Genomic DNA, 27254 nt, shown 5'->3' on the forward strand with positions numbered 1-27254 from the left:
GAATGATCTCCACTCTTTCTACAAAATTGACCCGCAATGAGAAAGAAACACAATACTTAAAGACTGGATGAGTTTGAGCAGAGACTCAGTCCCCAAAACAGCGTCTCAATCTTCTCCCATTTGTCCGCAAAAGCGATCTCTGGCCCATATTCTGCAGTCGTACTCTGACGCTGAAGGGTCAGACTTGGAGGAGGGGGGGATGCAGCTCTGTCACTGGGAATAGAGGCTCTTATATAAGCTATCAGAGATGTTCTGCATATTCCTGAGGAATCTTATTTTAATGTAAAAAAAGAAGTCCTCAGTTACTTTTCCTGTGTCAAAGGAATTGAATACCCTGTTTGAAGAACCATGGGTCAATCCTGATAATAAAAAAATGTCAGATCCCTGAAAGGTTGCTCTCATCTTTTCCTTTTTCCTCTGGAGGATAGGAAAAAATGGGAAAATCCACTGATAGTGGACGCATCAGTCTCTAGGCTGTCACAAAAAATTGTATTGCCTGTTCCTGGTGCAGCCTCCCTAAAAGACAAGGCTGATCGTAAAATTGAGACTACACTTAAATCATTGTACACAGCTGCTGGGGTGGCCCAGAGACCCACTATTGCATGTGCGTGGATCACAAAAGCCATTGCAAAATGGTCAGGTAACCTAATTGAGGGATGGTGGAAGCCATAAAAGAGAGAGGCTTGCTTAACGAACGCACCACCGCTATGGCAGTGTTGGCACGCAAGGGCTTGTGGCTGCGCCAGTGTACTTCTGACGCGGACTCCAGGAAATGTGCGGAAGGCCTATCATTCACAGGAGAGGCCTTGTTTGGCAGTTAACTAGACAAATGGATCTCCACAGCTACTGCGGGTAAGTCTATGTATCTCCCTTCCGCAGAGGTTCAGAATTCATAAGTGGATTCTGTTAACCACAGACGCAAGCCTCAGAGGTTGGGGAGCAGTCACTTGGGGTGCAGTTTCAAGGAAAATGGTCAAGTCAAGAAGTCGTTCTTCTAATCAACATTCTGAAACTCAGCGCCATACAACGCCCTTCTGCAGACCTCACATCTTCAAGATCGGTCCATTCAGGTCCAGTCGGACAGTGTGACGTACATAATCCGACAGGGTGGAACGAAGAGCAGAGCAGCAATGTCAAAGGTGCCAAGAATTCTCCTCTGGGCAGAAAGAAACGCTGTGGAGTTGTCATTGGTCTTCATTCTAGGAGTAGTCAACTGGGAAGCAGACTTCCTCAGCAGACACGACCTGCACCCAGGGGAGTGCGGCCTTCACCCGGAAGTGTTCAGGTGCTTGAAATGTCGATGGGGATATCCACAGATCGACATGATGGCCTCTCGGCTCAACAAGAAGCTCAAGCAGTATTGTTCCAGGTGGAGAGACCCACAGGCAGTGGCGGTAGACGCCCTAACGACTCCATGGATCTATCAGATGGTGTATTTGTTTCCTCTGATCCCAAGAATTCTAAAGAATAAAAAGGCAAAAGGTTCAATCAATACTAATTGGTTCGGACTGGCCAAGAAGGGCCTGGTACGCGGACCTTCTGGAGATGCTCCTCGAAGATCCGTGGCCTCTACCTTTTCTTGAGGATCTTCTGCAACAGGGCCCGTTCGTCTATCAGGACTTACCGTGGCTACATTTGACAGCATGAGAGTTGAACGGCTGATTCTAGCCAGGAGAGGGATCCCTTACAAGGTTATCCAGACTATGATCTGAGCCGGGAAGGGGTAACGTTTAAGTATTATCATCGTATTTGGAAAAAATGCGTCTCTTGGTGTTAGAGCAGAAATTATTCTGTGGTGGAATTTCATCTGGGACATTTCCTGCTTTTTCTGCAGGATGGTGTGGATATGGGCCTGCATCTGGGCTCCATAAGTCCAGATTTCTATCTTGTCCATTTTCTTTCAGAAACAATTGGCTTCTCTCCCTGATGTCAAGATGTTCTTGAAAGGTGTTCTGCACATCCAGCCTCCTTTTGTGCTTCCCACCGCACCTTGGGATCTCAACGTGGTGCTGCAGTTCCTCTAATCCAGTGTTTTTCAACTAGTGTGCCCTGAGCAGTCTCCGGGTGTGCCGCCCCCCCATGGTACTAAATGGACCCCAGTATCCTCTAGGACCTAAGAGAAAATAGGATTTTAATTACCTACCCGTAAATCCTTTTCTTGTATTCCGTAGAGGATACTGGGCGCCCGCCCAGTGCTTCGTTTTCCTGCACTGTTACTTGGTTAAGTATTGTTGGCTCAGCTGTTTGGGGGGGGGGGGCGGGGGGTTGGAATCTCACCACTATCCTTACCTATCGTTCTCTCAAAGTATGTCTGTCTCCTTGGGCACAGTTTCCTAGATTGAGTCTGGTAGGAGGGGCATAGTGGACCCTTCTATACCCCGTGGTACTAGATGGACCCCAGTATCCTCTACGGACTATGAGAAAATAATTTACCGGTAGGTAATTAAAATCCTATTTTCTGTATTAGTTATTACAGAAAGCGCAGGAATTTATTTACATTCCTGTTTTGAAAGATCTGTTCTCTATATACGTTTGATTCCACTAGTTAGTGTTTTGGTTTAATGGTGATATGTTAGAGAGGGAATGTTCATACCTGCAGTGGGTCAATGAGCAAAATGCCTGACAATGATATTTCGCCATTGCAATGCAATGTAGTTGTTAGTACTGAATATAGGACATGCTATTTAGAATGCCAAATATACTGAATTAACATTGTAGAAAACAGCAACGTTGTTTGATTGTATTAATTTGTGAAAAGCGTATTAAAGTGAAATAAGGTGTGAGCAAGCCAAGATAGAAGTCCCCTTATAAACCACATAGCCACCTGAATGGTGTAGAGCTGCATGACCTCTGTAGTCTGTCATGTCTCTGTGCGTATGTCTGTAATGTCTTTGGTCAGTTGCTGTTATGTTTTCACTGGAAAGTTTCCTTGTTTCTTTGTATTTCGACAGTGACACTGCATTGTTCAAGTGTGCATGGCTTTAATAGATGTCTGGAAGTTAACTTGTCGTGTAACATTGTGTACGAAGTGAACTGCTTTAAAACCATTTGACACCTTAAAGCAGGGATGGGGAACCTGTGGCCCTCCAGCTGTTAAACTAAGCAACCCAGCATGCCCTGCAACAGTTTTAGCATTGCCAAATAGCAAAACTGTAGCAGGGAATGTAGGTATTTTGTAGATCAACAGCTGGAGGGCCAAAGGTTTCCCATCCCTGCCTTAAAGTGATGGAAGGTCGGTGGGTGCAGTTGAATTGTTTTTTTCTTTCCCACACTGATTGCGCTCTGCATTGCTGGCCTTAGCCACGTAACAGCTAAACATGACTAATGTTCTGGGCACAATGCGAAAAGTGCTGTTTTGGCGCACAAACGGGTCTCTCTCCTTGCACATTTCTGCTCGCCACCTACCCTGAGGTGGTAGCAGACTGTTTTGGTACATTGCTGAAGTGTAAATCAGCAGTGGAAGATTCCCCTTAACCCACACCCCTTTTTTTATCTCAAGTTAAATATAATACACACATTAAGCTAATGTTTCCACAATTTGTCATGCGTTTTGCTGTATGTTGGTCCAGTATGTGTTCTTGGACGGGAAACTGCTGTATTTGGTGGAACACGTTACTTTACATGTTTGCAGTGCGTTTGGGGGTTTACTAACAGTATATGTGCAGGTTGTACATTCATTGATGACCATCATCCAATGACTTTTCAGAGTTGTTCTTAGATTATCGGTCATATTAACAATGGTCAAAGCATGTACGTAACCACATTGTAACTGCTGTTTTTCAGTCGCAAACTTTCTAACACTTTTTTTTTATTTATTTTATTATTTTCCTTACAAGTTATTCCTTATAGACTTTGGTTTGGCCAAAAAGTACAGAGACAACAGAACAAGGCAGCACATACCTTACAGAGAAGACAAAAACCTGACTGGCACGGCACGCTACGCCAGTATCAACGCCCACTTAGGAATTGAGCAAAGGTAATGAGTTTCTGTGAATGACAAGCAAATTAACATTATTGTGCATGTCTAGAGAAATTGTAACAGCCTTGTTTTTTCTATATAATATATGGAGGGGTATTGAGAAAATGTTGACGCATCGTGTATTTGATTCCTGCATACAGTATAGCAGAGGAGTTCTGTTCATTTTGTTACTAATACTGGTGCATGTATGTAGAAATGAGGAGAACTCATGAATTAAGTGTTTATGTAACTAAAAATGCAAGAGCTATTGTTACAGTAGGCTGTCACAGCCTTTTATATGGAAATCACATTCTTCCTCTGATATACAAATGGCTGCAAAATACGATGTCTTCTTACAATAAATATGTAGCATTTTAAAACCTTTTTCTCTATCGTCCTAGTGGATGCTGGGGTTCCTGAAAGGACCATGGGGAATAGCGGCTCCGCAGGAGACAGGGCACAAAAAGTAAAGCTTTAGGATCAGGTGGTGTGCACTGGCTCCTCCCCCTATGACCCTCCTCCAAGCCAGTTAGATTTTGTGCCCGGCCGAGAAGGGTGCAATCTAGGTGGCTCTCCTAAAGAGCTGCTTAGGAAAGTTTAGCTTAGGTTTTTTATTTTACAGTGAGTCCTGCTGGCAACAGGATCACTGCAACGAGGGACTTAGGGGAGAAGAAGTGAACTCACCTGCGTGCAGGATGGATTGGCTTCTTGGCTACTGGACATCAGCTCCAGAGGGACGATCACAGGTACAGCCTGGATGGTCACCGGAGCCTTGCCGCCGGCCCCCTTGCAGATGCTGAAGTAAGAAGAGGTCCAGAATCGGCGGCAGAAGACTCCTCAGTCTTCTAAAGGTAGCGCACAGCACTGCAGCTGTGCGCCATTTTCCTCTCAGCACACTTCACACGGCAGTCACTGAGGGTGCAGGGCGCTGGGAGGGGGGCGCCCTGGGAGGCAAATGAATACCTATTTTGGCTAAAAATACCTCACATATAGCCTCCGGAGGCTATATGGAGATATTTAACCCCTGCCAGAATCCGTTAAGAGCGGGAGACGAGGCCGCCGAAAAAGGGGCGGGGCCTATCTCCTCAGCACACAGCGCCATTTTCCCTCACAGAAAGGCTGGAGGGAAGGCTCCCAGGCTCTCCCCTGCACTGCACTACAGAAACAGGGTTAAAACAGAGAGGGGGGGCACTAATTTGGCGATATGCTTATATATATATATTAAGATGCTATAAGGGAAAACACTTATATAAGGTTGTCCCTATATAATTATAGCGTTTTTGGTGTGTGCTGGCAAACTCTCCCTCTGTCTCTCCAAAGGGCTAGTGGGTCCTGTCCTCTATCAGAGCATTCCCTGTGTGTGTGCTGTGTGTCGGTACGTGTGTGTCGACAGGTAGGAGGACGATGTTGGTGAGGAGGCGGAGCAATTGCCTGTAATGGTAATGTCACTCTCTAGGGAGTCGACACCGGAATGGATGGCTTATTTAGGAAATTACGTGATAATGTCAACACGCTGCAAGGTCGGTTGACGACATGAGACGGCCGACAAACAATTAGTACGGTCCAGACGTCTCAAAAACACCGTCAAGGGTTTTAAAACGCCCGTTTACTTTAGTCGGTCGACACAGACAGGGACACTGAATCCAGTGTCGACGGTGAATAAACAAACGTATTCCTTATTAGGGCCACACGTTAAAGGCAATGAAGGAGGTGTTACGTATTTCTGATACTACAAGTACCACAAAAGAGGGTATTATGTGGGATGTGAAAAAACTACCATAGTTTTTCCTGAATCAGATAAATTAAATAAAGTGTGTGATGATGCGTGGGTTCCCCCCGATAGAAAATTATGGGCGGTATACCCTTTCCCGCCAGAAGTTAGGGCGCGTTGGGAAACACCCCTTAAGGTGGATAAGGCGCTCACACGCTTATCAAAACAAGTGGCGGTACCGTCTATAGATAGGGCCGTCCTCAAGGACCAGCTGACAAGGCTGGAAAATATAATAAAAAGTATATACACACATACTGGTGTTATACTGCGCCCAGCGATCGCCTCAGCCTGGATGTGCAGAGCTAGGGGGGCTTGGTCGGATTCCCTGACTAAAAATATTGATACCCTTGACAGGGACAGTATTTTATTGACTATAGAGCATTTCTATATATGCGAGATGCACAGAGGGATATTTGCACTCTGGCATCATGAATAAACGCGATGTCCATAACTGCCAGAAGATGTTATGGACACGACAGTGGTCAGGTGATGCAGATTCCAAACGGCACAGTATGGCCGTATAAAGGAAGAGGACTTGTTTGGGGTCGGTCCATCGGACCTGGTGGTCACGGCAACTGCTGGAAAATCCACCGTTTTTTACCCTAAGTCACATCTCTGCAGAAAAAGACACCGTCTTTTCAGCCTCAGTCCTCTCGTCCCTATAAGATCATATCTGCCCAGGGATAGAGGAAAGGGAAGAAGACTGCAACAGGCAGCCTATTCCCAGGAACAGAAGCGTTCCACCGCGTCTGACAAGTTCTCAGCATGGCGCTGAGACCGTACAGGACCCCTGGATCCTACAAGTAGTATCCCGGGGGTACAGATGGGAATGTCGAGACGTTTCCCCTTCGCAGGCTCCTGAAGTCTGCTTTACCAAGTCTCCCTCCGACAAGGAGGTAGTATGGAAAAAAAATTCACAAGCTGTGTTCCCAGCAGGTGACAATTAAATTACCCCTCCTACTACAGAAAAGGGGTATTATTCCACACTATATTGTGGTACTGAAGCCAGAAGGCTAGGTGAGACTTATTCTAAAAAAAATTTTTTTTGAACACTTACAAAGGTTCAAATTAAGATGAAGTCACTCAGAGCAGTGATAACGAACCAGGAAGAAGGCGACTATATAGTGTCCCGGGACATCAGGGATGCTTACCTCTATGTCCCAAATTTGCCCTTCTCACTAAGGGTACCTCAGGTTCGTGGTGCAGAACTGTCACTATCAGTTTCAGACGCTGCCGTTTGGATTGTCCACGGCACCCCGGGGTCTTTACCAAGGTAATGGCCGAATTGATTCTTCTTCGAAGAAAAGGCGTCTTAATTATCCCTTACTTGGACGATCTCCTGATAGGGGCATAGTCCAGGGAACAGTTGGAGGTCGGAGTAGCACTATCTCGGATACTGCTACAATCAGCACGGGTGGATTCTAAATATTCCAAAATCGCAGCTGATCCCGACGACACGTCTGCTGTGCCTAGGGATGATTCTGGACACAGTCCAGAAAAAGGTGTTTCTCCCGGAAGAGAAAGCCAGGGAGTTATCCGAGCAAGTCAGGAACCTCCTAAAAACAGTGCATCATTGCACAAGGGTCCTGGTAAAAATGGTGGCTTCCTACGAAGCAATTCCATTCGGCAGATTTCACGTAAGAACTTTTCAGTGGGATCTGCTGGACAAATGGTCCGGATCGCATCTTCAGATGCATCAGCGGATAACCCAATATCCAAGGACAAGGGTGTCTCTCCTGTGGTGGTTATAGAGTGCTCATCTTCTAGAGGGCCGCAGATTCGGCATTCAGGATTGGATGCTGGTAACCACGGAGCCCAGCCTGAGAGGCTGGGGAGCAGTCACACAAGGGAAAAATTTCCAGGGAGTGTGATCAAGTATGGAGACTTTTCTCCACATAAATATACTGGAGCTAAGGGTAAATTTATAATGCTCTAAGCTTAGCAAGACCTCTGCTTCAAGGTCAGCCGGTATTGATCCAGTGGGAAAAACATCACGGCAGTCGCCCACGTAAACAGACAGGGCGACACAAGAAGCAGGAGGGCAATGGCAGAAACTGCAAGGACTTTTCGCTGGGCGGAAAATCATGTGATAACACTGTCAGCAGTTTTTCATCCCGGGAATGGAAACTGGGAAGCAGACTTCCTCAGCACGACCTCCACCCGGGAGAGTGGAAACTTCATTGAGAAGTTTTTTCCACATGATTGTAAACCGTTGGGAAATACCAAAGGTGGACATGATGGCGTCCCGTCTGAACAAAAAACGGGACAGGTATTGCGCCAGGTCAAGGGACCCTCAGGCAATAGATGTGGACGTTCTGGTAACACCGTGGGTGTACCAGTCGGTGTATGTGTTCCCTCCTCTGCTTCTCATACCTAAGGTGCTGAGAATTATAAGACGTAGAGGAGTAAGAACTATACTCATGGCTCCGGATTGGCCAAGAAGGACTTGGTACCCAGAACTTCAAGAGATGCTTACAGAGGTCTTATGGCCTCTGCCGCTAAGAAGGGACTTGCTTCAGCAAGTACCATGTCTGTTCCAAGACTTACCGCAGCTGCGTTTGTCGGCATGGCGATGGAAAGCCGGATCCTAAGGGAAAAAAGGCATTCCGGAAGAGGTCATTTCTACCCTGGTCAAAGCCAGAAAGGAGGTGACCGCACGACATTATCACCACGTGTGGCGAAAATATGTTGCGTGGTGTGAGGCCAGGAAGGCCCCACAAAGCAATTTCAACTCGGTCGTTTCCTGCATTTCCTGCAAACAGGAGTGTCTATGGGCCTCAAATTGGGGTCCATTAAGGTTCAAATTCGGCCCTGTAAATTTTCTTCCAGAAAGAATTGGCTTCAGTTCCTGAAGTCCAGAAGTTTGTCAAGGGAGTATTGCATATACAAACCCCTTTTTTGTGCCTCCAGTGGCACTGTGGGATCTCAACGTAGTTCTGGGATTTCTCAAATCACATTGGTTTAAAACCAGTCAAATATGTGGATTTGCAGCATCTCACATAAAAAGTGACCATGCTCTTGGCCCTGGCCTGGACCAGGCGAGTGTCAAATTGGTGGTTTTTTCTCAAAAAAAGCCCATATCTGTTTGTCCATTCGGACAGGGCAGAGCTGCGGACTTGTCCCCAGTTCTCTCCCTAAGGTGGTGTCAGTGTTTCACCTGAACCAGCTTATTGTGGTGCCTTGCACCTACTAGGGACTTGGAGGACTCCAAGTTGCTAGAAGTTGTCAGGGCCCTGAAAATATATTCCAGGACAGCTGGAGTCAGAAAATCTGACTCGCTGTTTATACTGTATGCACCCAACAAGTTGGGTGCGCCTGCTTCTAAGCAGTCGATTGCTCGTTGGATTTGTAACACAATTCAACTTGCACATTCTGAGGCAGGCCTGCCACAGTCTAAATCGGTTAAGGCCCATTCCACAAGGAAGGTGGGCTCATCTTGGGCGGCTGCCCGAGAGGTCTCGGCATTACAACTCTGCCGAGCAGCTACGTGGTCAGGGGAGAACACGTTTGTAAAATTCTACAAATTTGATATCCTGGCAAAAGAGGACCTGGAGTTCTCTCATTCGGTGCTGCAGAGTCATCCGCACTCTCCCGCCCGTTTGGGAGCTTTGGTATAATCCCCATGGTCCTTTCAGGAACCCCAGCATCCACTAGGACGATAGAGAAAATAAGAATTTACTTACCGATAATTCTATTTCTCGGAGTCCGTAGTGGATGCTGGGCGCCCATCCCAAGTGCGGATTATCTGCAATACTTGTACATAGTTACAAAAATCGGGTTATTATTGTTGTGAGCCATCTTTTCAGAGGCTCCGCTGTTATCATACTGTTAACTGGGTTTAGATCACAAGTTGTACGGTGTGATTGGTGTGGCTGGTATGAGTCTTACCCGGGATTCAAAATTCCTCCCTTATTGTGTACGCTCGTCCGGGCACAGTACCTAACTGGCTTGGAGGAGGGTCATAGGGGGAGGAGCCAGTGCACACCACCTGATCCTAAAGCTTTACTTTTTGTGCCCTGTCTCCTGCGAGCCGCTATTCCCCATGGTCCTTTCAGGAACCCCAGCATCCACTACGGACTCCGAGAAATAGAATTATCGGTAAGTAAATTCTTATTTTATATAATTTACGTTAAGCACTATAACCTACTAACAAAATAGATAGATATATATATAGCGCGCCGGGAATTAGCTCCCGACGCTATTCAATTCAGCTGCTAGTTACCCGCAATTGTCGGGAATTCTTCTCTCATCCCCGGGGGATGAGAGAAGAAACCCGACAAAAGTGCTGCCTCGCGGCCGACGCGAGGCTGATTCTGTCGGGAATTGGCCTCGTGCCGGGGAGTTAAGTCGGAGAATGCCCGTTCTCCCGACAATTCAACTTGTTTAGTCGGCGAGAACGGGCCATCGCCGACTTAACTGGAGCTGAATTGAATAGCGTCGGGAGCTAATTCCCGGCGCTATTCATAAGTTGCCGAATTGAATCGACCCCTATAAGCAGAATTGCAAGTAACTTGCACTTATGTCTATTTATGTCTAGATTTTTAAATTACATTTGAATATCTGCTTTTCAGTAATGAACGGGGAAAGAATTTACTGGGTTTTTTTTTTTTTGCATTTTTTTAAAACTGAATGCGAGATGAACGTGTGCACCATTTGTGGTCTCACTTAACGACTTGAACCCATTACCTACTTCCTGGTATATCTATGGAAAAGCTGATATCTCCAATTTTAAACATAATTTACTGATTTAATTTCAAGATACCCATTTCCTTGATATTTATTTTGTCTATTTCAGTCGCCGTGATGATATGGAGTCTCTAGGATATGTGCTAATGTATTTCAACAGAACCAGCCTTCCTTGGCAGGGACTGAAGGTAGGCCATGGACTGTGAAATTGGTTTTATTGGCTTATTCAGTCAGTACAAAAATTAGTTTCCTGTTTTCTCTAGTATTCATTATCTTAGTGTTTTGCTTTATTTTATGTACTGATACTTGTGACTCTTATGTCTGATATTCTGCTGTGATATTCCACTTTAATACCGTGCAGCTTTTCTATGGCGACCTTGTTGATCGATTGCTGTGGAACTATGACTCCCAACATGCCCTGCCACAGTTTTATTATGACCTAATAGCAAAACTGTGCTATGCTGTTGCTCCGTATGCAGCTGGCTTGCCGCATGTTAAATACCCCTTTTGGAAACTTTATATACTGGAATCCTGACTGGTTGTCATGGCATAGAGGAGAAATTACTTTTTGACACTGCAGTGTATCATTGGTACATTTTTCGGTAGGGTCATCCCACCCTGGCTCCAGGCGTATAGCTGCTCTCTATTGCTATTAGACAACCGCCACTGAATTGTTAGTATCCGGATGATAGGTCAACATGCATATGGACAATAGGTCGACTGGTTCAAATAATCGACATAGCATACGGTCAACACAAGTTTGGAATTTTTGTGAACTTTTTCATACTTTACTATTCACTTGGGCTACAATTGGGAACTGTAACCTTGCCTGAAGCATGGCGAGCTAAACTGTACATTAAGGGCTGTATCACACACACATCGGTTTTCACCAGATGGCGAAAAGCCAGGCAAACTTTGTGCGCCTTTGCCATCTGGCAGGGTCTTTCACGCACAATGGCTTTGAGCCGTGTTTAATGATGTGCATATGCGCATAAGCAGGACCGGCTTGAAAAAAAGCCATTGTGTGTGAAAGCTCCCATTCACACAGTTCACTGTCTACAAGGACGGCATGGCCCCGGCCCGGCCGTCAGACCTTTCAGTGGATATTTCCGGATGCAAGTCTGCAGCAAGGCCGTTGCCGTGCCGTGTGAATTGACACATTACTCTCCATGAGTCTCTGCGGGACGGCTACGGCGCTACACGCCCTGTGTGAAACAGCCTTAATTGGGCCTTCATGACCTAAAACCTACGGACACCCAAAAAGCACAAACTTGTGTCGACCATTTTTGTTTTGACCTTTTTTTCCACATGTTAACTATTCGGGTTCAACATTTTTACGGTCTACCTTTTGAACCATACCCTGGAAACAAGTGGAGCTTGTCACTGAGCTCTATACATGCTTATTCATGTACTTTTATTAAACTATACAAAGCAGCGACGTTGCCCCTTCAATATATAATATGAAGAAAAGCGCCTGGGTAAAACTAATAGAACACGAAGGTAGGAAGGATTTTCTTTTTAGAGACCTTTTATACAACACACCTCATCAATGGAATGAGTGGCAGCTATAGTACAGTGTGTGGATAAAGATAAAAAATGAAGTATATAAAAGCGCCTAATAGTGTTGGTGAAAAAGTATGTGCATTCAGGTGTAATAAGTTATAACAATAAGTAACAACTTAGCTTCGAATAATTTCAGGCTGATGACTCTTAGAGGCAGGACATGTGGAGAAAAAAATTAAAGCAACATAGTGTGTACTGTTTTTAAAAAAATAAACCAATAATTTTTACAGCAGCTCAAGAATTAGGAATTTCTCTGACGTCCTAAGTGGATGCTGGGACTCCGTAAGGACCATGGGGAATAGCGGCTCCGCAGGAGACAGGGCACAAAAGTAAAGCTTTAGGATCAGGTGGTGTGCACTGGCTCCTCCCCCTATGACCCTCCTCCAAGCCTCAGTTAGATTTTTGTGCCCGAACGAGAAGGGTGCAGGCTAGGTGGCTCTCCTGAGCTGCTTAGAAGTAAAGTTTAAATAGGTTTTTTTATTTTCAGTGAGACCTGCTGGCAACAGGCTCACTGCATCGAGGGACTAAGGGGAGAAGAAGCGAACTCACCTGCGTGCAGAGTGGATTGGGCTTCTTGGCTACTGGACATTAGCTCCAGAGGGACGATCACAGGTACAGCCTGGATGGGTCCCGGAGCCGCGCCGCCGGCCCCCTTACAGATGCTGAAGAGTGAAGAGGTCCAGAAATCGGCGGCAGAAGACGTTCCTGTCTTCATTAAGGTAGCGCACAGCACTGCAGCTGTGCGCCATTGCTCCCAGCACACTTCACACTGCGGTCACTGAGGGTGCAGGGCGCTGGGGGGGGGGGGGGGCGCCCTGGGCAGCAATGTAAATACCTCCTATGGCAAAAAAATACATCACATATAGCCCCTGGTCTATATGGATGTATTTAACCCCTGCCAGTTTTCCAGATAAAAGCGGGAGAAGAGCCCGCCGAGAAGGAGGCGGGGCCTATCTCCTCAGCACACGGCGCCATTTTCCCACACAGCTCCGCTGGTAGGAAGGCTCCCAGACTCTCCCCTGCACTGCACTACAGAAACAGGGTACAACAGAGAGGGGGGGCACTTATTTGGCTAAAAATATATATAAGCAGCTATAAGGGATAGACACTTATTATAAGGTTGTCCCTATACAGTTTATAGCGCTTTGGTGTGTGCTGGCAAACTCTCCCTCTGTCTCCCCAAAGGGCTAGTGGGGTCCTGTCCTCTATCAGAGCATTCCCTGTGTGTGTGCTGTGTGTCGGTACGTTTGTGTCGACATGTATGAGGAGAAAAATGATGTGGAGACGGAGCAGATTGTCTGTAATAGTGATGTCACCCCCTAGGGGGTCGACACCTGAGTGGATGTACTGTTGAAAATTACGTGACAGTGTCAGCTCTGTATAAAGACAGTGGTTGACATGAGACAGCCGGCTACTCAGCTTGTGCCTGTCCAAACGTCTCATAGGCAGTCAGGGGCTCTAAAGCGCCCGTTACCTCAGATGGCAGATACAGACGCCGACACGGATACTGACTCCTGTGTCGACGGTGAAGAGACAACCGTGATTTCCAATAGGGCCACACGTTACATGATTGAGGCAAGGGAAAATGTTTACACATTTCTGATAATGAGTACCACCAAAAAGGGGTTTTATGTTTGGTGAGGAAAAACTACCTGTAGTTTTCCTGAATCTGAGAAATAAAATGAGGTGTGTGATGATGCGTCGGTTTCCCCCCGATAACAATTGATAATTTCTAAAAAGTTATTGGCAGTATACCTTTTCCCGCCAGAGGTTAGGGTGCGTTGGGAAACACCCCCTAGGTGGGATAAAGCGCTCACACGCTTGTAAGAACAAGGGCTCTACCCTCTCCTGAGATGGCCGCCCTTAAGGATCCTGCTGATAGAAAGCAGGAGGGTATCCTAAAATGTATTTACACACATACTGGTGTTATACTGCGACCAGCAATTGCCTCAGCCTGGATGGGCAGTGCTGGGTTGGCGTGGTCGGATTCCCTGACTGGAAATATTGATATCCTAGATAAGGACAGTATATTGCCTATAGAGCATTTAAAATATATGCGAGATGCACAGCGGAATATTGCCGACTGGCATCAAGTATAAGTGCGTTGTCCAATTCTACCAGTAAAGTGGTCAGGTGAGGCGGATTCCAAACGGCATTTGGAAGTATTGCCTTAAAAAAGGCATTTGGGGTCGGTCTTTCAGACCTGGTGGCCACGGCAACAGCTGGGATATCCACGTTTGTACCCCAGGTCGCCTCTCAAAATAAGACGCGGTATTATCAGGCGCAGTCCTTTGTTGGCAAGCGGACAAAAGGTTCCTCTTTTCTGCTCGTGACAGAGGGAGAGGAAAAAGGCTACAGAGATGAGCCAGTTCCCAGGAACAGAAACCCTTTCCCGCCTCTGCCAAGCCCTCAGTATGATGCTAGGGCTTTACAAGCTCAGGCACGGTGGGGGCCCGTTCTCAATGAATTTCAGTGCGCAGTGGGCTCACTCGCAAGTAGACCCCTGGATCCTTCAGGTAATATTTCAGGGGTACAAATTGGAATTCGAGACGTCTCCCCCTCGCCGTTTCCAAAAGTCGGTTTTAACGACGTCTCCCTCTGACAGGGAGGCAGTTTTGGAAGCCATTCACAAGCTGTATTCCCAGCAGGTGATAATCAAGGTACCCCTCCTGCAAAAGGAAACGGGGTATTATTCCACACTATTGTGGTACCGAAGCCAGACGGCTCGGTGAGACCGATTCTAAATCTAAAATCTTTGAATACAGAGGTTCAAATTCAAGATTGAGTCACTCAGAGCAGTGATTGCGAACCTGGAAGAAGGGGACTACATGATGTCTCGGGACATCAAGGATGCTTACCTTTCATGTCAAAAAAATTTACCCTTCTCACCAAGGGTACCTCAGGTTATGGTACAGAACTGTCACTATCAGTTCAGACGCTGCCGTAGGGATGGTCCACGGCACCCCGGGTCTTTACTAAAGTAAGGACCGAAATGATGATATTCCTTCGAAGGAAGGGAATTTTAGTTATTCTTTACTTGGACGATTCCCTGATAAGGGTAAGATCCAGGGAACAGTTGGAGGTCAGTGTAGCACTATCTCAGGTAGTGTTGCGGCAGCACGATTGGATTCTCGTATTCCAAAATCGCAGCTGGTTCCGACGACTTGTCTTCTGTTCCTAGGGATGATCCTGGACACAGTCCAGAAAGAAGGTGTTTCTCCCGGAGGAGAAAGCCAGGGAGTTATCCGAGCTAGTCAGGAACCTCCTAAAACCGAGCCAAGTCTCAGTGCATCAATGCACAAGGGTTCTGTGTAAAAATGGTGGCTTCCTACGAAGCAATCCCATTTGGCAGATTCCACGCAAGGACTTTCCAGTGGGACCAACTGGAAAAATGGTCCGGGTCGCATCTTCAGATGCATCAGCGGATAACCCTGTCACCAAGGACAGGGGTATCCCTCCTGTGGTGGTTGCAGAGTGCTCATCTTCTAGAGGGCCGCAGATTCGGCATTCAGGACTGGGTCCTGGTGACCACGGATGCCAGCCTGCGAGGCTGGGGAGCAGTCACACAGGGAAGGAATATCCAGGGCTTATGGTCAAGCCTGGAGACATCACTTCACATAAATATCTGAAGCTAAGGGCCATTAACAATGCTCTAAGCTTAGCAAGACCTCTGCTTCAAGGTCAGCCGGTGTTGATCCAGTCGGACAACATTACGGCAGTCACCCACGTAAACAGACAGGGTGCCACAAGAAGCAGGAGGGCAATGGCAGAAGCTGCAAGGATTCTTCGCTGGGCGGAAAACCATGTGATAGCACTGTCAGCAGTATTCATTCCGGGAGTAGACAACTGGGAAGCAGATTTCCTCAGCACGACCTCCACCCGGGAGAGTGGGAACTTCACCCAGAAGTCCTCCACATGATTATAAACCGTTGGGAAAAACTCGACAGGTATTGCGCCAGGTCAAGGGACCCTCAGTCAATAGCTGTAAAGGCTCTGGTAACACCGTGGGTGTACCAATCAGTGTATGTGTTCCCTCCTCTGCCTCTCATACCCAAGGTACTGAGATTGATAAGATGGAGAGGAGTAAGCACTATATTCGTGGCTCCGGATTGGCCAATAAGGACTTGGTAACCGGAACTTCAAGAGATGCTCACGGAGGATCCGTAGCCTCTACCTCTAAGAAGGGACCTGCTCCAGCAAGGACCCTGTCTGTTCCAAGACTTACCGCGGCTGCGTTTGACGGCATGGCGGTTGAACGCCGGATCCTGAAGGAAAAAGGCATTCCGGATGAAGTCATCCCTATCCTGATCAAAGCCAGGAATGATGTAACCGCAAAACATTATCACCGCATTTGGCGAAAATATGTTGCGTGGTGCGAGGCCAGTAAGGCCCGACGGAGGAAATTCGACGATTCCTACATTTCCTGCAAACAGGAGTGTCTATGGGCCTGAAATTGGGGTCCATTAAGGTTCAAATTTCGGCTCTGTCAATTTTCTTCCAAAAAGAACTAGCTTCAGTCCCTGAAGTTTAGACGTTTGTAAAAGGGGTACTGCATATACAGTCTCCTTTGGTGCCTTCAGTGGCACCTTGGGATCTCAATGTAGTTTTTGGGTCCCAAAAGTCACATTGGTTTGACCCACTTAAATCTATGGAGTTAAAATATCTCACAGGAAAAGTGGTCATGCTGTTGGCTCTGGCCTGGGCCAGGCGTGTGTCAGAATTGGCGGCTTTATCCTGTAAAAGCCCTTATCTGATTTTCCATTCGGACAGGGCGGAATTGAGGACTCGTCCTCAGTTTCTCCCTAAGGTGGTTTCAGCGTCCACCTGAACCAACCTATTGTGGTGCCTGCGGCTACTAGGGACTTGGAGGACTCCAAGTTGCTAGACGTTGTCAAGGCCGGAAAATATATGTTTCCAGGACGGCTGGAGTCAGAAAATCTGACTCGCTGTTCATCCTGTATGCACCCAACAAGCTGGGTGCTCCTGCTTCTAAGCAGACGATTGCTCGTTGGATTTGTAGTACAATTCAGCTTGCACACTCTGTGGCAGGCCTGCCACAGCCAAAATCTGTTAAAGCCCATTCCACAAGGAAAGTGGGCTCATCTTGGGCGGCTGCCCGAGGGGTCTCGGCTTTACAACTTTGCCGAGCAGCTACTTGGTCAGGGGCAAACACGTTTGCTAAATTCTACAAATTTGATACCCTGGCTGAGGAGGACCTGGAGTTCTCTCATTCGGTGCTGCAGAGTTATCCGCACTCTCCCGCCCGTTTGGGAGCTTTGGTATAATCCCCATGGTCCTTACGGAGTCCCAGCATCCACTTAGGACGTCAGAGAAAATAAGAATTTACTTACCGATAATTCTATTTCTCGTAGTCCGTAGTGGATGCTGGGCGCCCATCCCAAGTGCGGATTGTCTGCAATACTTGTATATAGTTATTGTTACAATAACATCGGGTTGTTTATTGTTGTGAGCCATCTTTCAGAGGCTCCTACGTTTTATCATACTGTTAACTGGGTTCAGATCACAAGTTGTATGGTGTTGTGGGTGTGGCTGGTATGAGTCTTACCCGGGATTCAAAATCCTTCCTTATTATGTACGCTCGTCCGGGCACAGTATCCTAACTGAGGCTTGGAGGAGGGTCATAGGGGGAGGAGCCAGTGCACACCACCTGATCCTAAAGCTTTACTTTTGTGCCCGGTCTCCTGCGGAGCCGCTATTCCCCATGGTCCTTACGGAGTCCCAACATCCACTACGGACTACGAGAAATAGAATTATCGGTAAGTAAATTCTTATTTTTTGCTCATTCCAATAATTTTCAAGAGAGCGAGTTAAAAAACAAGCAACAACAATTTTAATAAACAAAATCCTGCCACAGATGCAGGTAACCAACATACAAAAGTCTATATAAAAACAATTCATATATCCGTAAATGCAGGTAGCGCACGTACAGGATTGAGAAATAAAAGCGGCTTATCTGTCCACATGAAGAGTCCAGAGAGTGGGCAGCAACTCTGGTTTACAAATGCAAGTAGCAGACGTACACTGATATAATTAAAATAGGCAGTTCATCTGTGCTTAAGTATAGGTAGCACATGTACAGGATTGAAAAATCAAAACCGCTTAGCTGTCCATATGTGGGGAGTCCAAGGGGAAAGTAGCAGGTCCCTGGCCTAACGCGTTTCGTCCTATTGTTTGGACTTCATCAAGGGGACTTGCATTTGTAAAACAGTTGCTGCCCACTCTCTGGACTCTCTTCATGTGGACAGATAAGCCGCTTTTATTTCTCAATATTGTACGTGCGCTACCTGCATTTACGGATATATGAATTGTTTTTATATAGACTTTTGTATGTTGGTTACCTGCATCTGTGGCAGGATTTTGTTTATTAAAATTGTTGCTTGTTTTTTAACTCGCTCTCTTGAAAATTATTGGAATGAGCAAAAATTCCTAATTCTTGAGCTGCTGTAAAAATTATTGGTTTATTTTTAAAAAACAGTACACACTATGTTGCTTTAATTTTTTCTCCACATGTCCTGCCTCTAAGAGTCATCAGCCTGAAATTATTTGAAGCTAAGTTGTTACTTCTTGTTATAACTTATTACACCTGAATGCACATACTTTTTCACCAACACTATTAGGCGCTTTTATATACTTAATTTTTTATATATCTATATCTCTCTCTCTCTAAAAGAAAGTATTTGTAAAGGCACTTGCTATTTTCATGTCGTTTTTTTTTTTTTTTTTTTGCGCTGTTGAAGTTAAGCGAAGAAAACAATATTACAAAAACCTATAATTGCTTTTTATTATCCTTTATTTATATGGCGCCACAAGGGTTCCGCAGCGCCCAATTAGAGTACATAAATAATCGAACAGGAAAACAGCAACTTACAGTTGATAGTATAGGGCAAGTACAGGGTAAATACACATAGTTACATCAACAGATGACACTGGAATAAGTATCAGGTGGCAGAAGACTGCTGGATGTGGTACAGTTGAAGATTATTAAAGTAAGACAAAGGATAAGCACACGAGGGAAGAGGGCCCTGCTCGTGAGAGCTTACAATCTAAAGGGGAGTGGTAGACAGACAGGGGTGACACAGATGGGGTATATAGAGAACGTGGAACAGAGGGTTAGGATGAGATTTGGCTTGGTTTGGTGAAGTGGGTCTTGAGAGCCCGTTTGAAGTTTTCTGGAGGTCTGAGGGGGAGAGGTAGGGAATTCCAGAGAAGTGGTGCAGCACGTGAAAAATCTTGGAGGTAGGCGTGGGAGGAAGAAATCCGTAGGTAGGCAAGTCGATGTGCATTAGCAGAGCGTAGAGGACGGCAGGAGTGTAAAGGGAGATCAGATCAGAGATGTAGATGGGAGAGGAGTGGGTGAGGGCATTGTAAGCGAGTGTGAGAAGTGTGAAATGGATTCTGAAAGGGAAGGGGAGCCTGTGAAGGTCTAGTAAGAGAGGAGAGGTAGACGTAGTGCGTTTGAGGAAGATGAGCCGGGCAGCAGCATTGAGGATAGATTGGAGTGGAGAGAGGTGTTTGTCAGGAATGCCAGTCAGGAGGAGATTACAGTAGTCCAGTCTGGAGATGAACAGTGAGTGGATAAGAGTCTTAGTAGCTTTTGTGGTATTGCTAACCTCAGTAGTCTGCTCCTCGCCTATTTAACTATGGGTTCTATTTACGAAGACTTGAACGGAGACAAAGTGGTCAGTGATAAAGTACCAGCCAACCAGCTCATGACTGTCATTTTTCAAACACTGCCTGTAACATGGCAGTCAGGAGCTGATTGGCTGGTACTTTCTCCGTCCACTTTATCTTCATCCAAGGCTTATTAAATAGACCCCTAAATTACTAGACACTGATACATTTTCTTTACTCCCTCTGTTAAGATTCTTCTTTTCCTCTTGCTTCTTTTGTGTGCCCATGTCTGTGAGCAGCTTAAGGGGTATGTTCAATTAGGGTTGAAAACTGCCGTCTGTCGAAAAGACTGCAGTTTTCGACTTAAGGTCAAATCGTGATTTGACCTATTCAATCCCTGGAATTTTAATTCGACAAGTCATGGAATTCGACTTGTCGAATAGTACGTGAATCGGCGGTATAGCTGCCGATTCACGTACTTTTGAGTGAAACGGGCCCCGTTTCCGACCATCTCTGTCCGACATATAAAAATGTAGGACTGAGATGTGGGACCCAGAGGATGAGAGGGGGGGAGACGGGGGAGAGCAGCGCTGCAGCAGGATGTCTCATGGCAGCGTCCACCCGGCTCCGGCAAGTGAGGTCACGCTTGCTGGAGCCGGAAGGACACTGCCGTGAGGTCTGGCGGCTGTGACACATCCTCCTGCAGTGCTGCTCTCTTCCATCTGCCCGCAGCTGTCCCCGCTGGTCTTCCTCCTCCCCCCCGGTCCCTCATCTCATTTCGACATTTTTAAAGTCTAATTGATATTTGATTAGGGGTTGTCGGATCCATTCCAACAAATGCATGTCGGAATGGATCCGATCCTAATTGAATATACCCCTAAGGCTGTAAGGAGGGACGGAACATGTCTAAACCTCTGCAGCCTCATAATGTGTGTACTGGCTGATTGTTGAAGTGTAAAGCTTGTGGGCAGGATAAAGGCTGCATTTGTGTCTAGAATTTTAAAGTAGGCCAAGAAAAGGCTATATAATCTTGCATGCCAATTAGTACTCCTATTTTCTCTCTGGGTAGGTGACATTGAAATAAACTAATGTCCTGTTCCCTGTCTCGTACTCAGTTTAGAAGCTTTATAAAAAAGAAAAAAAAAGTAATTCATTAGCACAGCAAGAAGGTTTAAGTGGTTATCACTCCTTTTAAAGTCTATACCAAAGATAGGAACCTCTGCTTTCTGATTTGGGAAAAGTACTCTATTTGAAACTGCTCGATTAAAAACCATAAATACACTGCTCAAAAAAATAAAGGGAACACTTTAACACATCCTAGATCTGAATGAATGAAATATTCTTATTAAATACTGTGTTCTTTACATAGTTGAATGTGCTGACCACAAAATCACACACAAATTATCAATGGAAATCAAATTTATTAACCCACGGAGGTCTGGATTTGGAGTCACCCTCAATATTAAAGTGGAAAAACACACTACAGGCTGATCCAACTTTGATGTAATGTCCTTAAAACAAGTCAATGAGGCTCAGTAGTGTGTGTGGCCTCCATGTGCCTGTATGACCTCCCTACTACCCACACAAGTGGCTCAGGTAGTGCAGCTCATCCAGGATGGCACATCAATGCGAGCTGTGGCAAGAAGGTTTGTGCTGTCTGTCAGCGTAGTGTCCAGAGCATGGAGGCGCTACCAGGAGACAGGCCAGTACATCAGGAGATGTGGAGGAGGCCGTAGGAGGGCAACAACCCAGCAGCAGGACCGCTACCTCCGCCTTTGTGCAAGGAGGACCAGGAGGAACACTGCCAGAGCCCTGCAGTAAGCCACAAATGTGTACTCAAACGATCAGAAACAGACTCCATGAGGGTGGTATGAGGGCCCGACGTCCACAGGTGGGGTTTGTGCTTACAGCCCAACACCGTGCAGTACGTTTGGCATTTGCCAGGGAACAACAAGATTGGCAAATTCTCCACTGGCGCCCTGTGCTCTTCACAGATGAAAGCAGGTTCTCACTGAGCACATGTGACAGACTTGACAGGCTGGAGACGCCAAGGAGAACGTTCTGCTGCCTGCAACATCCTCCAGCATGACCGGTTTGGCAGTGGGTCAGTAATGGTGTGGGGTGGCATTTCTTTGGGGGGGCCGCACAGCCCTCCATGTGCTCGCCAGAGGTATCCTGACTGCCATTAGATACCGAGATGAGATCCTCAGACCCCTTGTGAGACCATATGCTGGTGCAGTTGGCCTTGGGTTCCTCCTAATGCAAGACAATGCTAGACCTCATGTGGCTGGAGTGTGTCAGCAGTTCCTGGAAGATGTAGGCATTGATGCTATGGACTGGCCCGCCCGTTCACCAGACCTGAATCCAATTGAGTACATCTGGGACATCATGTCTCGCTCCATGCACCACAGACTGTCCAGGAGTTGGTGGATGCTTTAGTCCAGGTCTGGGAGGAGATCCCTCGGGAGACCATCCACTACCTCATCAGGAGCATGCCCAGGCGTTGTAGGGAGGTCATACAGGCACGTGGAGGCCACACACACTACTGAGCCTCATTTTGACTTGTTTTAAGGACATTACATCAAAGTTGAATCAGCCTGTAGTGTGTTTTTCCACTTTAATATTGAGGGTGACTCCAAATCCAGACCTCCATGGGTTAATAAATTTGATTTCCTTTGATAATTTGTGTGATTTTGTTGTCAGCACATTCAACTATGTAAAGAACAAAGTATTTAATAAGAATATTTCATTCATTCAGATCTAGGATGTGTTATTTTAGTGTTCCCTTTATTTTTTTGAGCAGTGTATAATGTAATTTGTACACTTCTATACATAAGTGCTTTTATAGGGTATTTGTGGCCACAGATATCCTATAAAGAGACATTGATATAGAATTGTACAAATTACATTATACAGATTCATTGCTGCAGGCGATTTGCAATTTTCCAGCGCTCTGGTATGCTTGCACCTGTGACCCATACGCAATGATTGGGAAAAACACGGGTTTGAGTGCACAGCTTAGCATATCATAGCAGTGCTGCGATGCGTACGTATGCATCGCGGCAACACTGGTAAAAGACAGACCTGTATATTTTTAATTGAGCTGATTCAAATTGAATACTTTCCTAATTCAGAAGTGCAGTAGCTCATATATTTAGTTTAAAGCTTGTTGAATATTCTTGATTTTGTCCTCCCAGTTTATTATGGTATTGCACAACATTTTTATATTGTGAACCACATGTTCCGCAGGCTGCAACTAAGAAACAAAAGTACGAAAAGATCAGTGAAAAGAAGATGTCCACTCCTGTTGAGGTTTTGTGTAAGGTAAGTCTACGGCTAAGTAAGGACCCTGCTATTGAAAAATGCACGAAAACTACGTTGGTCATCTCTCCATATTCTGATGGGTACTATGCTGACTTATGTCTGTTCTACAGGGTCAACCTCTGCCAGGTACATAATAAAGACCCTGCTTCATTTACTTCCAATGGGCAACGAAAATATATTATACGTTTTTCACTACTAAGGAAAACCAATTATTTTCTTAATATTCTTTCAAAAATACTTTGGGGCAATTCAATATGTTTTGTGCCAGATCTCCCATCAAAAGTGACTTGTGTTCGAAGGGTGATTAGTTCTTTGTTTTTTGTTTTTGTTTTCTCTGACGTCCTAAGTGGATGCTGGGACTCCGTAAGGACCATGGGGAATAGCGGCTCCGTAGGAGACTGGGCACAACTAAAAGAAAGCTTTAGGTCTACCTGGTGTGCACTGGCTCCTCCCTCTATGACCCTCCTCCAGACCTCATTTAGAATCTTGTGCCCGGCTGAGCTGGATGCACACTAGGGGCTCTCCTGAGCTCCTAGAAAAGAAAGTATATTTTAGGTTTTTTTATTTTCAGTGAGATCTGCTGGCAACAGACTCACTGCTACGAGGGACTAAGGGGAGAAGAAGCGAACCTACCTGCTTGCAGCTAGCTTGGGCTTCTTAGGCTACTGGACACCATTAGCTCCAGAGGGATCGAACACAGGGCCCGACCTCGATCGTCCGGTCCCGGAGCCGCGCCGCCGTCCCCCTTACAGAGCCAGAAGCAAGAAGATGGTCCTGAAAATCGGCGGCAGAAGACTTCGGTCTTCAACAAGGTAGCGCACAGCACTGCAGCTGTGCGCCATTGCTCCTCATGCACACCTCACACTCCGGTCACTGATGGGTGCAGGGCGCTGGGGGGGGGGGGGGGGGGCGCGCCCTGAGCAGCAATATTAACACCTTTGCTGGCAAAAAAAATATCACAATATATAGTCCTAGAGGCTATATATGTGAAAAATTCCCCTGCTAGAGATCCATAAAAAAGCGGGAGAAGTCCGCCGAAAAAGAGGCGGGGCTATCTCCCTCAGCACACTGGCGCCATTTCTCCCTCACAGCTCCGCTGGAAGGATCGCTCCAAGGCTCTCCCCTGCAGTTTCAAGACTACAAAGGGTAAAAAAGAGAGGGGGGGCACTCTATTTAGGTGCAGCAGTATATATATAAGCAGCTATAAGGGAAAATCAATCAGTTATAGTGTTCATCCCTGTGTTATATAGCGCTCTGGTGTGTGCTGGCATACTCTCTCTCTGTCTCCCCAAAGGGCTTTGTGGGGTCCTGTCCTCTGTCAGAGCATTCCCTGTGTGTGTGTCGGTACGGCTGTGTCGACATGTTTGATGAGGAGGCTTATGTGAAGGCGGAGCAGATGCTGATAAATGTGATGTCACCCCCTGCGGGGCCGACACCTGAGTGGATGGACTTGTGGAAGGAATTACGTGAAAGTGTCAACTCCTTACATAAAAGGTTTGACGACATACCAAATATGGGACAGCCGGCTTCTCAGCCTGTGCCTGCCCAGGCGTCTCAAAAGCCATCAGGGGCTCTAAAACGCCCGCTACCTCAGATGGCAGACACAGATGTCGACACGGATACTGACTCCAGTGTTGACGACGATGAGACTAATGTAACTTCCAATAGGGCCACACGTTACATGATTCAGGCAATGAAAAATGTGTTGCACATTTCTGATGTTACCCCAGGAACCACAAAAAAGGGTATTATGTTTGGAGAGAAAAAACTACCAGTAGTTTCTCTGACGTCCTAAGTGGATGCTGGGGACTCCGTCAGGACCATGGGGATTAGCGGCTCCGCAGGAGACAGGGCACAAAAGTAAAAGCTTTAGGATCAGGTGGTGTGCACTGGCTCCTCCCCCTATGACCCTCCTCCAAGCCTCAGTTAGATTTTTGTGCCCGGCCGAGAAGGGTGCAATCTAGGTGGCTCTCCTAAAGAGCTGCTTAGAGTAAAAGTTTGTTAGGTTTTTTATTTTCAGTGAGTCCTGCTGGCAACAGGCTCACTGCTACGAGGGACTTAGGGGAGAGAAGTGAACTCACCTGCGTGCAGGATGGATTGGCTTCTTAGGCTACTGGACACCATTAGCTCCAGAGGGAGTCGGAACACAGGTCTCACCCTGGGGTTCGTCCCGGAGCCGCGCCGCCGACCCCCCTTGCAGATGCCGAAAAGTGAAGGTCCAGAAACGGCGGCAGAAGACTCTTCAGTCTTCATAAGGTAGCGCACAGCACTGCAGCTGTGCGCCATTGTTGTCAGCACACTTCATAGCAGCGGTCACTGAGGGTGCAGGGCGCTGGGGGGGGGCGCCCTGGGCAGCAATGATAGTACCTTATTCTGGCTAAAAATACATCACATATAGCCCCTGGGGGCTATATGAATGTATTTAACCCCTGCCAGGTCTCAGAAAAACGGGAGAAGAAGCCCGCCGAAAAGGGGGCGGGGCCTATTCTCCTCAGCACACAGCGCCATTTTCCCTCACAGAAATGCTGGTGGGAAGGCTCCCAGGCTCTCCCCTGCACTGCACTACAGAAACAGGGTTAAAACAGAGAGGGGGGGCACTTATTTGGCGATATGTATATATATATATATTAAAATGCTATAAGGGAAAAACACTTATATAAAGGTTGTCCCTGTATAATTATAGCGTTTTTGGTGTGTGCTGGCAAACTCTCCCTCTGTCTCCCCAAAGGGCTAGTGGGGTCCTGTCCTCTATCAGAGCATTCCCTGTGTGTGTGCTGTGTGTCGGTACGTGTGTCGACATGTATGAGGACGATGTTGGTGAGGAGGCGGAGCAATTGCCTGAAATGGTGATGTCACTCTCTAGGGAGTAGACACCGGAATGGATGGCTTATTTAAGGAATTACGTGATAATGTCAACACGCTGCAAGGTCGGTTGACGACATGAGACGGCCGGCAAACAAATTAGTACCTGTCCAGGCGTCTCAAACACCGTCAGGGGCTGTAAAACGCTCATTTACCTCAGTCGGTCGACACAGACACTGACTTCGGTGTCGACGGTGAAGAAACAAACGTATTTTCCTTTAGGGCCACACGTTACATGTTAAGGGCAATGAAGGAGGTGTTACATATTTCTGATACTACAAGTACCACAAGAAGGGTATTATGTGGGGTGTGAAAAAACTACCTGTAGTTTTTCCTGAATCAGATAAATTAAATGAAGTGTGTGATGATGCGTGGGTTTCCCCCGATAGAAAATTATTGGCGGTATACCCTTTCCCGCCAGAAGTTAGGGCGCGTTGGGAAACACCCTTTAGGGTGGATAAGGCGCTCACACGCTTATCAAAACAAGTGGCGGTACCGTCTCCAGATAGGGCCGCCCTCAAGGAGCCAGCTGAGAGGCTGGAAAATATCCTAAAAAGGTATATACACACATACTGGTGTTATACTGCGACCAGCGATTGCCTCAGCCTGGATGTGCAGCGCTGGGGTGGCTTGGTCGGATTCCCTGACTGAAAATATTGATACCCTTGACAGGGACAGTATTTTATTGACTATAGAGCATTTAAAGGATGCATTTCTATATATGCGAGATGCACAGAGGGATATTTGCACTCTGGCATCAAGAGTAAGTGCGATGTCCATATCTGCCAGAAGATGTTTATGGACACGACAGTGGTCAGGTGATGCAGATTCCAAACGGCACATGGAAGTATTGCCGTATAAAGGGGAGGAGTTATTTGGGGTCGGTCCATCGGACCTGGTGGCCTCGGCAACAGCTGGAAAATCCACCTTTTTTACCCCAAATCACATCTCAGCAGAAAAAGACACCGTCTTTTCAGCCTCAGTCCTTTCGTCCCCATAAGGGCAAGCGGGCAAAAGGCCAATCATATCTGCCCAGGGATAGAGGAAAGGGAAGAAGACTGCAGCAGGCAGCCCATTCCCAGGAACAGAAGCCCTCCACAGCTTCTGCCAAGTCCTCAGCATGACGCTGGGGCCGTACAAGCGGACTCAAGTGCGGTGGGGGGTCGTCTCAAGAGTTTCAGCGCGTAGTGGGCTTACTCGCAAGTGGACCCCTGGATCCTACAAGTAGTATCCCAGGGGTACAGACTGGAGATTCGAGACGTCTCCCCCTCGCAGGCTCCTGATGTCTGCTTTACCAACGTCTTCCTCCGACAGGGAGGCAGTATTGGAAACAATTCACAAGCTGTATTCCCAGCAGGTGATAATCAAAGTACCCCTCCTACAACAAGGAAAGGGGTATTATTCCACACTATATTGTGGTACTGAAGCCAGACGGCTCGGTGAGACCTATTCTAAATG

At 46.7% G+C, this 27254-nt stretch overlaps 1 protein-coding gene across 6 annotated transcripts in view; it reads left to right on the forward strand.

The window, feature by feature from the left end:
• The window catches only part of CSNK1A1 (casein kinase 1 alpha 1), a 107524-nt gene that overhangs the window by 61524 nt on the left and 18746 nt on the right, over positions 1 to 27254 (forward strand). For 3 of the 6 annotated variants that reach the window (XM_063928036.1, XM_063928039.1, XM_063928040.1), the window contains 3 exons: positions 3837 to 3976; positions 10525 to 10603; positions 22851 to 22934. In XM_063928036.1, the coding sequence (XP_063784106.1) occupies positions 3837 to 3976; positions 10525 to 10603; positions 22851 to 22934 (303 nt within the window). The remainder of the gene's footprint in view (positions 1 to 3836; positions 3977 to 10524; positions 10604 to 22850; positions 22935 to 27254) is intronic. The other 3 variants (XM_063928037.1, XM_063928038.1, XM_063928041.1) reach the window with 1 other exon arrangement.

Source organism: Pseudophryne corroboree, chromosome 6, assembly GCF_028390025.1.
Source record: "Pseudophryne corroboree isolate aPseCor3 chromosome 6, aPseCor3.hap2, whole genome shotgun sequence".
Lineage (NCBI taxonomy): Eukaryota > Metazoa > Chordata > Amphibia > Anura > Myobatrachidae > Pseudophryne > Pseudophryne corroboree.